General features: G+C 48.7%; 1 protein-coding gene across 1 annotated transcript in view; it reads left to right on the forward strand.

The window, feature by feature from the left end:
- piwil2 (piwi-like RNA-mediated gene silencing 2) overlaps window positions 1-13,370 on the forward strand; it is a 79,533-nt gene that overhangs the window by 53,117 nt on the left and 13,046 nt on the right. The window contains exons 19-22 of the mRNA XM_085970875.1: window positions 3,586-3,674; window positions 8,871-8,976; window positions 11,303-11,559; window positions 12,045-12,152. Coding sequence (XP_085827001.1) covers window positions 3,586-3,674; window positions 8,871-8,976; window positions 11,303-11,559; window positions 12,045-12,152 — 560 coding nt within the window. The remainder of the gene's footprint in view (window positions 1-3,585; window positions 3,675-8,870; window positions 8,977-11,302; window positions 11,560-12,044; window positions 12,153-13,370) is intronic.

Consider the following 13,370-nt stretch of genomic DNA (forward strand, 5'->3'; position numbering starts at 1 on the left):
TGAGTCACCTTTTTTTTATTTTTATGCCAAACAGGGATGAACAAATTCTGTAGTTCATCCATGCGATCTTTAAATGTTTGCCATTGCCTATGCACCTTCAACCCTTTAAGTAATGTTCTCCAATCCATCGTGCCCAACTCGCGCCTCATACCATCGTAGTTTCCTTTATTTAAATTCAGAACCCTAGTCTCTGAGTCAACTACTTCACTCTCCATCTTAATGAAGAATTCTATCATATTATGATCGCTCTTCCCCAAGGGGTCTTGCACAACAACATTGCTAATTAATCCTTTCTCATTACATAATACCCAGTCTAAGATGGCCTGATCTCTAGTTGTTTCCTTGACATATTGGTCCAGGAAACCATCCCGTATACACTCCAGGAATTCCTCCTCCACAGTATTGTTACTAATTTGGTTAGCCCAATCTATATGTAGATTAAAGTCACCCATGATACTGCACGTGTCTCTAATTTCCCGTTTAATGCCACCCCCAATCTCAGCATTACTGTTTGGGGGTCTGTATACAACTCCCACTAATGTTTTCTGCCCCGTGGTATTTCTCGGCTCTACCCATACAGATTCCACATCATCAGAGCCAATATCCTTCCTTACTATCGTGTTAATCTCATCTTTAACCAGCAATGCTACCCCACCTCCTTTTCCTTTTTGCCTGTCTTTCCTGAATATTGAATACCCCTGGATGTTGAGTTCCCAGCCTTAGTCACCCTGGAGTCATGTTTCCGTAATCCCAATCATATCATCCGTTTACACCTATTGTGCAGCTAATTCATCCACCTTATTATGAATGCTCCTCGCATTAAGACACAAAGCCTTCAGGCTTTTTTTTTAACACTCTTAGACCTTTTAGAATTATTACTTACTGTGGCCATGTTTGATTTAAACCCTTGATTTCTCTGACTGCCACTATTGCTTTTCTCCTTCCTGTCTTTTGTTTCTATCTTTGTTTCACTTTCTTCTGTCTCCCTGCACAGGTTCCCAACCCCCTGCCATTTTAGTTTAAACCTTCCCCAACAGCACTAGCAAACACTCCCCCTAGGACGTCGGTCCCGGTCCCGCCCAAGTGCAAACCGTCCAGTTTGTACTGGTCCCACCTCCCCCAGAACCGGTTCCAATGTCCCAGGAATTTGAATCCCTCCCCCTTGCACCATTCCTCTAGCCACGTATTCATCTGAAATATCCTTCTATTTCTACTCTGACTAGCACGTGGTACTGGTAGCAATCCAGGGATTACTACCTTGAGGTCCTAGTTTTTAATTTACCTCCTAACTCCCTATATTCAGCTTTTAGGACCTCATCCCAGTTTTTACCTGTATTGTTGGTGCCTATATGCACCACGACAACTGGCTGTTCGCCCTCCCCCTCCAGAATGCTCTGCAGCCGCCCCGAGACATCCTTGACCCTTGCACCAGGGAGGCAACATACCATCCTGGAGTCTCGTTTGCGGCTGCAGAAACGCCTATCTATTCCCCTTACAATAGAATCCCCTATCACTATAGCTGTCCTGCTCTTATTCCTCCCACCCTGTGCAGCAGAACCACCCACAGTGCCAGGAAGTTGGCTGCTGCTGCCTTCCCCCGATAAGCCATCTCCCTCAACAATATCCAAAGCGGTATATCTGTTTGAGAGGGGGATGGCCACAGGGGACACCTGCACTATCTGCCTGCGCCTACTACTCTGCCTGGTGGTCACCCATTCCCTTCCTGCCTGTGCAGCCTTTACCTGCGGTGTGACCAACTCCCTAAACGTGCTATCCACGATGTCCTCAGCGTCGCGAATGCTCTAGCATGTATCCATTCGCAGCTCCAGTGCCGCAATGCGGTCTGTCAGTAGCTGCAGCTGGATACACTTCCCGCACACATGGTCGTCGGGGACACAGGAAGTGTCCCTGATTTCCCACATAGTGCAGGAGGAGCATACCACGGCGCCGAGTTGTCCTGCCATGAATTACCCTTTAATTAAATTTAAATCAAATCAATACCACTAATTACACTACAATTAAATGATATACTCAAGGGCCCTTGGTTACTAGCACTCCCCGATGCACAACAGAGACCGTAGAAACTATAACCACAAAAATTAAGACCGTCTAAATTTTATAAACTATTAATCTTAACTGTCAAACTATAGAGTAGTACAAATACTCACCTGGCCGTACTCACCCACCTGGCCGTACTCACCCAATCAGCTGCTTCCTCTTGCCCGCGTCACTTTTTGAATCACGACGTGGCTCCGGAACGCCGCCACCGGTCTGTGAGATTGGTAAGCCTCTGAAAGAAAGCCCGCGAAAGTGAGTTTAAGTACTCACTGTACCGTCGCTCTCTGCCCCTCCCAACACTCTATCTAGCTTCTGCTGATATCCATCTGTTACCCTCCTCAGCGAGATATCTAAACGAGTCAAATGTCAAGAGTAGCCCTCCCCCATCGACTGATCGATGTTAATCTCTGTCAAGTCGCTGTCACGTCCATACCCAGTGTGTAATATTACAATATATATTAATGATCTGGACGAGGGAATTGGATGTAATATCTCCAAATTTGCAGACGACACAAAGCTGGGTGGGAGGGTATGCTGCGAGGAGGATGTCGTGAAACTCCAGTACGATTTGGACAGGTTGGGTGATTGGGCAGAAACATGGCAAATGCACTATAATGTGGATAAATGTGAGGTTATCCACTTTGGTGGCAAAAACAGGAAGGCAGATTATTATTTGAATGGCAATAGAATGGGAGAAGGGGAAGTGCAAAGAGACCTGGGTGTTCTTGTGCACCAGTCGCTGAAGGTAAGCGTGCAGGTGCAGCAGGCGGTTAAGAAGGCAAATGGTATGTTGGCCTTCGTAGCAAGAGGGTTCGAGTGCAGGAACAAGGATGTCTTGCTACAGTTGTACAGGGCCTTGGTGAGACCGCACCTTGAGTATTGTGTGCAGTTTTGGTCGCCTTACCTGAGGAAGGACGTTCTTGCCATGGAAGGAGTGCAGCGAAGATTCACCAGGCTGATAGCTGGGATGGCAGGAATGAAGTATGAGGAGAGATTGTGTCGATTGGGCTTATACTCGCTGGAGTTTAGAAGATTGAGAGGGGATCTCATCGAAACCTATAAAATTCTGTCAGGCCTGGACAGACTAGATGCAGGAAGGATGTTTCTGATGGCTGGGGAGTCCAGAACCAGGGGTCATAGTCTAAGGATAAGGGGTAAGCCATTTAGGACTGAAATGAGGAGGAATTTCTTCACCCAGAGAGTGGTGAACCTGTGGAATTCTCTGCCACAGAGGGCGGTGGAGGCCAGTTCATTAAATATATTCAAGAAAGAGTTGGATATATTTCTTGAGGCTAAAAGGATCAAGGGATATGGGGAGAAGGCAGGGACAGGGTACTGAATTTGGAGGATCAGCCATGATCTCATTGAATGGCGGAGCAGGCTCGAGGGGCCGAATGGCCTACTCCTGCTCCTATCTTCTATGTTTCTATGTAACGGAGATCCCTTGGCCTTGCTCAGATTAATATAACTGTGTTGTCTATTTGTGTGTCAGTCTGTGTTCAGCTCTCTCTGTCTGCCCTGTTTCAGAAGCAGCTGATGGTGATCGGAATGGACGTATACCATGATCCCGTCAGGGGGAAGCAGTCGGTTGTTGGATTCGTTGCCAGCCTGAATAAGTAAGTCCCTGCTGCTGCTCCGTGTCATTTGAGTTCTTCAGCGCCGTCACTAAAACAGTATTTCCCTCCGAGGGTTCATTCTGTGCCTGCTGCGACTGCGTCACTTTAAACGCCGCTCGCTCAGTGGCTCTGCAGCCGAGCCAGGTGGAGCCCAGGGTCGCTTGTAGTCCTGTGCTGATCTCACCCGGCAGGCGGTACAGAGGCTGCCTGGCCTCGTCACTCCCTGGTTTAGGGGAGGCTATGACTGGCTAGGGTTCCTGCTTGGGATCACTATTTACTGATGGTCGTGAAGTAGGCGAGGACTGGTCTGCTCATGCTCCCTGCAGGCAGGCAGCCTCGCTGTCGCTGTGTCACAGACATTTGCACCCGGCATTTTCCAGGAAGAAGAGAGGAGGTTGCTGCGAAAATATTTAAAGTCAAAGCGCATGCTGTTTTTATGAGGGGCTCAGAGCCGTAATGTGATCAGTAAGAGGTGAATACGCTGTGTGCTCCCATAGCTCCCTGCGACTCAATACGGGAGGACTTTTTATTTAGACTTGCTAAATTTACAGAACAATGCTGGTCTTGAAAATGTTGTAGAGCAACTTTCAACTTCGCGGCTCTTTATCAGATGGGGGCATGATGGAAATTGTGAACTCCCTCAGTCTCTGCCTCCCTCTCCGCCTCGGTCTCCCCCCCCCCTCCGCCTTGGCCACCCCGCCCTCTCCGCCTCGGTCTCCCCCCCGCCTCGGCCTCCCCCCCTCTCCGCCTCGGTCTCTCCCCCCCCTCTGCCTCGGTCGCCACCCCGCCCCCTCCGCCTCGGTCTCCCCCCCCCCCCCCCCCCCGCCTTGGTCTCTTGGCCTCTCCGCCTCAGCCTCCCCCCCTCCGCCTCGGTCTCTCTCCTCCCCCCACCCCCCTCTCCGCCTCGGCCTCCCCCCTCTCCGCCTCGGCCTCCCCCCTCTCCGCCTCGGTCTCCCCCCTCTCCGCCTCGGTCTCCCAATTCACAATTCAAATCGTTTTATTGGCATGATAAGTTACATCTTATGTTGCCAAAGCATCAAAACACATTTATGGTTTAGCACATAAACGCAGTTCTATTCATACAGTGTATAAACAGGTATATCCCTGAGTGTACAAATATACATTCGCATTGTTTATATATATTCTCTTCTTAGTTTACTGGTTGTCCCTCTGTTCATGGCAAGCTGCAACATAGTGTGCCGCCAGTGTTATACAGCTTCTCTCCTCTCCCAGTAGGAATGGGAGTTTTTGGTTGTCATTCAGATTTCTGAAATCAGGGCATATTTGTGAGAATTTTTGGTAGAAATTCTCCCTGATGCCCTGATATTTTCCGCAGGCTGTGAGGAAGTGCATCTCTGTCTCCACTACTCCCTGACTGCAGTGAGAGCATATCCTGTCTTCTCTTGGTAGCCTGGTCTGCCTGTGTCTGCCTTTTTCGATCGCTAGGCTATGTTCGCTAAGTCTGTACCTTGTCAAGGTTCTTCTCAGCCTCGGCCTCCCCCCCTCTCCGCCTCGGTCTCCCCCCTCTCCGCCTTCCTCCTGGCCTCACTCCTGAAAGAAAAGTGGTGCTATTGTTACAGAACGTGCTTCGATCTACAACAGCAACATGGCAATGTCGGGACAAAAACCTGGAGTGCAGCAGTGCTCAGGGTGTGTGACAGACAGAAACCCAATGGCCTCATGTCGCAAAAGAGTACTGGAGATTAGTGAGAGCGTTGGCCATTGCTAGTAATTGAGCCAAAGACCACATGCATTCATGGTAATTAATCTTATATTTACTTGTTGAAGTTTCATGTGTAAAACATGGCCTCGCCCCTCCTGATCTCTCTAATCTCCTCCAGCCCTACAAGATCTCTGCACTCCTCCAATTCTGGCCTCTTGTGCATCCCCTGATTTTCATTGCCCACCATTGGCGGCCGTGCCTTCAGCTGCCGAGGCCCTCAGCTCTGGAATTCCCCCTCTAAATTTCTCCGCTTCTCTAACTCAAGCTCCTCTTTAAGATGTTCCTTAAAACCGACCTCTTTGACCAAGCTTTTGGTCGCCTGCCCTAATATCAACTTATGTGGCTCGGTGTCAAAGTTTGTTTGATATTCGTTCCTGTGAAGCGCCTTGGGACCTTTAACTATGCTAAAGGCGCTATGTAAATACAAGTTGTTGTAAGTGAGTGCACAAACTCCCTGCTGAGCGCACAGCCCTCCTGACCCACAAGAACAGGTAGGATTAGGAGATTTTGGTTTACCTGTAGAACTGGTTTTCAGTTGCCCCAGTCTGAATGTAAATGGCTCATTACATAACCGCTACTGTAAGTCAGCATTCCAGCAGGATGACTGGAATTCTTTATGGTTGTTCAACATGTGGTATTTTATTCTCAGCTATGACACTGCACGAAACTGCACGGTAATTCATGCGTACAGCAGTGTATTGAAATACTGAGCCTATGCAGCTAAAAGCCGAGGGCTGGGGCTTGCGTCTGTTCTAGTGCGAGTTGTGGGAGAGGGATTTATATACGCCAGTTTACACGTATAATCCATCTCCCTGTGGATTAGCAACCCGGGTAATAGCGCCTGTGACAACGTCGGTACTGCTGGCCCACGGATTGGTGAGACCAGCTCTGCACGTGATCCCATTGCGACGCACCCCGGCCGGCCCTTCCCATCAACATGATGGGGGTCGTGTTTGCCCACCGGTGCCTTGAATCTGCGTGCTAGTGTTTCACTTAATGGAGCCAGTACATTTTCCTCTTTTGTGTTCTGGTTGGATGTAGTGGCACTGGCGATGTAAGAGGCTTATAGTTTCCAAACCCTGCTAGACTAACAATTACATTATATAGAGTTACAGACAATTTACAGCACAGGTTATTCGGCCTAACTACTCTGTGCCGGTGCTTATGCTCCACACGAGCCTCCTCCCACCCCTCTTCATCTCAGTCTATCAGCATAGCCTTCTATTCCCTTCTCCCTCATGTACTTACTAGCTTCCCCTTAAAGAAAAAGAAAGTCTTGCATATCTATAGCGCCATTTAGGACGTCCCAAAGCATTTCACAGCCAATGAAGTATTTTGAAGCGAAGGCCACTGTTGTAATGTAGGAAACGCGGCAGCCAGTTGGTGCACAGCAAGATCTCACAAGCAGCAATGACTAGATCATCTGTGTTAGACGTTGATTGAGGGATAAATATTGGCCAGGGCACCAGGGAGAACTCCCCTGCTCTTTGAGCCGTGGGATCTTTTACATCCACCTGAGGGGGCAGACGGGGCCTCGGTTTAACGTCTCATCCAAAAGATGGCACCTCAGACAGTGCAGCACTCCCTCAGTATTGCACTGGAGCAAGTGGGGCTTGAACCCATGTCCTTCTGACTCCAAGGCAAGAGTTCTACTACTGATCCAAGACTAACACTTTTTCAGCGCCTTAGAACTTTAAAGGCACTATATAAATGCTAGTTGTTGAGTAAAGTCAGCAATCCCACATTCCCACGTTGTTGGGTAAAGTCAGCAATCCCACATTCCCATGTTGGGTAAAGTCAGCAATCCCACATTCCCATGTTGTTGGGTAAAGTCAGCAATCCCACATTCCCATGTTGTTGGGTAAAGTCAGCAATCCCACATTCCCACGTTGGGTAAAGTCAGCAATCCCACATTCCCATGTTGGGTAAAGTCAGCAATCCCACATTCCCACGTTGTTGGGTAAAGTCAGCAATCCCACATTCCCACGTTGGGTAAAGTCAGCAATCCCACATTCCCATGTTGGGTAAAGTCAGCAATCCCACATTCCCACGTTGGGTAAAGTCAGCAATCCCACATTCCCATGTTGGGTAAAGTCAGCAATCCCACATTCCCACGTTGGGTAAAGTCAGCAATCCCACATTCTCACGTTGGGTAAAGTCAGCAATCCCACATTCCCATGTTGTTGGGTAAAGTCAGCAATCCCACATTCCCATGTTGTTGGGTAAAGTCAGCAATCCCACATTCCCACGTTGTTGGGTAAAGTCAGCAATCCCACATTCCCACGTTGGGTAAAGTCAGCAATCCCACATTCCCATGTTGTGTAAAGTCAGCAATCCCACATTCCCATGTTGTTGGGTAAAGTCAGCAATCCCACATTCCCATGTTGGGTAAAGTCAGCAATCCCACATTCCCATGTTGGGTAAAGTCAGCAATCCCACATTCCCACGTTGTTGGGTAAAGTCAGCAATCCCACATTCCCATGTTGGGTAAAGTCAGCAATCCCACATTCCCATGTTGGGTAAAGTCAGCAATCCCACATTCCCACGTTGTTGGGTAAAGTCAGCAATCCCACATTCCCACGTTGGGTAAAGTCAGCAATCCCACATTCCCACGTTGGGTAAAGTCAGCAATCCCACATTCCCATGTTGGGTAAAGTCAGCAATCCCACATTCCCACGTTGTTGTTGGGTAAAGTCAGCAATCCCACATTCCCATGTTGGGTAAAGTCAGCAATCCCACATTCCCATGTTGGGTAAAGTCAGCAATCCCACATTCCCATGTTGTTGGGTAAAGTCAGCAATCCCACATTCCCACGTTGTTGGGTAAAGTCAGCAATCCCACATTCCCATGTTGTTGGGTAAAGTCAGCAATCCCACATTCCCATGTTGGGTAAAGTCAGCAATCCCACATTCCCACGTTGGGTAAAGTCAGCAATCCCACATTCCCACGTTGTTTAAAGTCAGCAATCCCACATTCCCATGTTGGGTAAAGTCAGCAATCCCACATTCCCACGTTGTTGGGTAAAGTCAGCAATCCCACATTCCCATGTTGGGTAAAGTCAGCAATCCCACATTCCCATGTTGGGTAAAGTCAGCAATCCCACATTCCCACGTTGGGTAAAGCCAGCAATCCCACATTCCCAACACTGGTCCCATTTCCCTCCAGATGTGGGATTAGTGGATTGACCTTTCGACCTCATGCGGCACATTCTCTAATTCCCTTGGTAACCCTGTTCTGCCATTTGGGCTGGCCCTGGAGCAATGCCCCAAGCTGTACCATTAGAGATCCGGGGGCGAAAGGGCCGGGGCTTTATCCGGACCACCTCTCAGCACAACTGCGAGGTGCTGCAGCATGAGTATACAGCAGAATAATTCTGGAGTCACGTTGCTGCAGATCACAGCACAGAATCGAATTGAAAGCTGAAGTGAAGGGGCTGGGATTTTAGCCTCACTCTGCTGTGTTCCTTCTCCCAGGACAATGACCAAGTGGTTCTCGAAGGTGGTGTTTCAGATGCCCAATCAGGAAATCATCGATGGCTTAAAGATCTGTATGGTGGCATCCCTGAAGAAATATTACGAGGTAGTAATCCGCTTTTCCGTAAGCAAAGGAATTCCGAGTCAATATTGTGCGTGCATTTCGGTATTTCTGTGCTTTAGGAAAGGTTCTTCCACACGATGGGAAGGGAGACAAGCTGGTCTGTATTGGTGGATTCTGCCTTTGTGTCTTTCTCCACCCCCTCTCTTTCTCTCTCTCTCTCTTTTTCACGTGTTCTATTCTCCAGCTCCTATTCTCTACTGCTAACCGTCTTCTTAAACCCCTCTCCCCTGTCTCCTCCACCCTCACCTCCGATAACAAGTGTGAGGAGCTCATGGATTTTTTCTAAGATTGAGACCATCCATTCAGCTGCCTCTGCCACTTCCCTCCCTTCCCCTAGCCCACCAGGCCAAACTTCCTCTAAGGTTCCCCCCTGCCCTAGCCCTGAACTCACATCTTCAGTTTCTCTCCGATCTCCCCTCATGACTTCCCTGCGCTCATCTTGTCCATGAGACCCACCTCCTGCTCCCTCGACCCTATTCCCACCAAACTGCTGACCACCCAACTTCCTTTTCTGGCTCCCCTGTTAGCTGATATTGTTGATGGTTCTCTCTCCACAGGTACTGTCCCCCTCTCCCTCAAATCTGCCGTCATCACCTCTCCTCAAAAAAACCAACCCTTGATCCCTCTGTCCTTGCAAACTACCGCCCCATCTCCAACCTCCCGTTCCTCTCAAGTCCTTGAACGTGTTGTCGCCTTCCTAATCCATGCCCATCTTTCCCGCAATTCCAAATTTGAATCCCTCCAATCAGGTTTCCGCCCTTGCCACAGTACCGAAGCGGCTCTCATCAAAGCCACAAATGACATCCTCTGTGACTGTGACAAAGGTAAACTATCCCTCCTCGTCCTTCTTGACTTGTCTGCAGCCTTTGACATGGTTGACTACTCCATCCTCCTCCAACGCCTCTCCACCGTCGTCCAGCTGGGTGGGGCTGCACTCGCCTGGTTCCATTCTTATCTATCTAATCGTAACCAGAGAATCACCTGCAACGGCTTCTCTTCCCACTCCCGCATCGTTACCTCTGGTGTCCCCCAAGGATCTATCCTTGGCCCCCTCCTATTTCTCATCTACATGTTGCCCCTTGCCGACATCATCCGAAAACACAGGGTCAGTTTCCACATGTACGCTGACGACACCCAGCTCTACCTCACCACCGCCTCTCTCGACCCTAAATTGTCAGACTGCTTGTCCAATATCCAGTTCTGGATGAGCAAAAATGTTCTCCAATTAAATATTGGGAAGTCCGAAGCCATAGTTTTCAGTTCCCGCCACAAACTCCGTTCCCTAGCCGCTGACTCCATCCCTCTCCCTAACATCTGTCTGAGGCTGAACCACACTGTTCGCAACCTTGGTGTCATATTTAACCCTGAAATGAGCTTCCGACCACATATCCGCAGCATAACAAAGACCGCCTACTTCCACCTCCGTAACATCGCCCGTCTCCACCTTGCCTCAGCTCATCCGCTGCTGAAACCCTCATCCATGTCTTTGCTACCTCGAGACTTGACTTTTCCAACACACTCCTGGCCGGCCTCCCACATTCCACCCTATGTGAACTTGAGGTCATCCAAAACTCGGCTGCCCGTGTCCTAACTCGCACCAAGTCCCATTCGCCCATCTCCCCTGTGCTCGCTGACCTACATTGGCTCCCGGTTAAGCAGCGCCTCAATTTCAAAATTCTCATCCTTGTTTTCAAATCCTTCCATGGCCCTCGCCCCTCCCTATCTCAGTAATCTCCTTCAGCCCCACAACCCCCCCGAGATATCTGCGCTCCTCTAATTCTGCCCTCTTGAGCATCCCTGATTATAATTGCTCAACCTTTGGTGGCCGTGCCTTCTGTTGCCTGGACCCTAAGCTCTGGAATTCCCTGCCTAAACCTCTCCGCCTCGCTACCTCTCTCTCCTCCTTTAAGACACTCCTTAAAACCGACCTCTTTGACCAAGCTTTTGGCCACCTGCCCTAATGTGGCTCGGTGTCACATTTTTTTGTCATAAAATACTCCTGTGAAGCGCCTTGGGACATTTTACGACATTAAAGGCACTATATAAATGCAAGTTGTTGTTGTGTTCACCATGAGCACTGTACATGATAAGCAGAGAGTAGCCCTGGCTTGAAGTAGGTTTCTGTATTTCACAGCTGCTTATGGCCTTTGGCAGACTGCAGTGAGCGGAGAGTGGCTGGGGGCTGACGTGCTGCTGAGTTTGTCTAGTCCTCCTCTCCCAGGCAGGCGTTGAAGATTCTGATGAGCTTTTATCTCCAGAATGTGGAATGATTTCGCTGACGCAGTGTATCTTCATGCTTTGTGTGCAGATAAACCACTGCCTCCCAGGGAAGATTGCCGTGTATCGGGACGGAGTGTCCGATGGCCAGCTGAGCACGGTGGCAGACTACGAGCTTCCTCAGCTTATGAAGTGTTTCGAGGTGTTCAGCGACTATCACCCGAAGATGATGATGGTTGTGGTGCAGAAAAGGGTCAGCACCAACTTGTACACACAGGCGGGGTCGGGGAGGCTAGAGGTGCCGCCTCCTGGAACTGTGATAGAACACACCATCACCAACAGGGAATGGTGAGTGTTATGTATTGTGTGTTCTCCTCCCATCTGTGGTGGCGCTGTCACAGGAGATAAATGGTTGGGGTATTCTCTCGGTTAAGTTTAGCTCTCTTTGTTCGGAACTTGCCAGAACTTCCTCTCCTTCCAATAAAGCACTTCATGTTTGAATCTCTGAGTTCTGAGTCCCAAATTGTGTCTAGGTAGAAAGTTACCGACACAACAGTGAGCTGCAGTCACTCGTCAATAAACTGACCGTCAGTGTTCCAAAGAGCAGTTATCGGGGACGGTCTTCACATCTCACCGCTGATTCTAGATCTGCGTCGGTGAAGCCCCGGGAGCTGGCGCCTCTCGGTGTGGAAGCTGTTCATCACCAGTACACTTCTTGTACTATCAGCCATCCTTCACTGCCCATCCCATTCCATTGTACATAAAACGCACGCAGCAGGGTGTATGTGAGCTTCGTTGCTCTCGATGCTCATTGTGCTTTTCCTGTTTTGAAGGACCAACTTCTTCCTGTTGGCCCATACCGTTCGACAGGGATGTGGAATCCCGACACACTACATCTGCGTATTCAACAGTCTGAAATTCAGCCCTGACCACATGCAGAGGTAAGGCGGGCAGGACAGAGCACAGCATAGAAAACACAAATAAGCTTTACATTTTCCCATATCAAGGAAAAGGGGCGCGAGTTTGAGGATGGGAGCTTTTCCACATGTGTCCACACCATCTCAAATCCTGTGCTTATCAACTACACGCCGATCTCCGGTCACAGAGTCGAGGCCAAGAGTAGTCTTTTGGTGAAGCAGGTTTAGAGGGCTGGGGCTAGTTGAACCGCAGTGCGCAGAGTTATTTATTAAACAATTTATAGATAGATATAAAATATGTGCACATTCAGTCCCCATTTTAAAGTCGTACATTCTTATCTTTATCTTTATGATCCTTTTATAATTAAATAGCAAAATTCAAGGAAATCTGGGAAGCCGAGTTTGTTGAAGCAAAGGATTTTTTTGGGTCAAGGAGCTGGGTGATGGAAAACTGAAGCGCTGCAGCGCCATCACTGGCAGGAAGGTGTAATTACAGCGTGACACGTTTACATAGGCTGTTTTAAGTGTGGGCACAGGGAATAAAACGGGAAAAGTTAAGACAAAAATGAGGCAACAGGAAGCAAGGTTTTCTTGATGGGAGGTGCGTGCAAATGTAAGATTTTTAATGGGATTTGCACAATTGTATATTGCAGATTTTCGCAAAAACTGGGGAATGCAAATGTAGATCGGGCACTAACTAGTTCATCTGTATTTAAAATGACAAATGGTGACTAACCTTCAGTAATGTAGCTCATCCATTTCCTGCATGTGTTTTGGGGAATAGCTATAGGCCATAAAATGTAACCATTTGTATCCGTTTGGAGGGTGAAATAGCTGGGTGCTATTTCTGTTAAACAATTTATTTGTGAATTATCCATAACTTCCTCCCCCCCCCCAGCTGCCCGTTCTTTATCTTTTAAATACTTTTACCGATAGCCACTGTCGGTCTTTCTCTCACCAGTGACCCAACTTCAGCTGCAAGCGGCTTTGTCGCATGCCAAACCCTCATCAGCATATTGAAGTGTGTTTGAGGGGCAGCGCCGTATCCCTCAATAGTTGTCAAGTTTCCTAGCCACAAGTAGCGAAGGAAAGTCTGTCTTTCAAGTAAAGAACAAGCTTGGATTTCTACAGCGCCTTTCACAGCCTCAGGATATCCCAAAGCACATTACAGACAAAATGAGATAAATGACCAGATATTCTGTTTCGGTGCTGTGGTTGAGGGGTAAATGTTGGCCAAGACAC

This window comes from Somniosus microcephalus, chromosome 30 (assembly GCF_052327205.1).
Source record: "Somniosus microcephalus isolate GS21.2 chromosome 30, FLI_Smic_1.0, whole genome shotgun sequence".
Taxonomy (NCBI): Eukaryota; Metazoa; Chordata; class Chondrichthyes; order Squaliformes; family Somniosidae; genus Somniosus; species Somniosus microcephalus.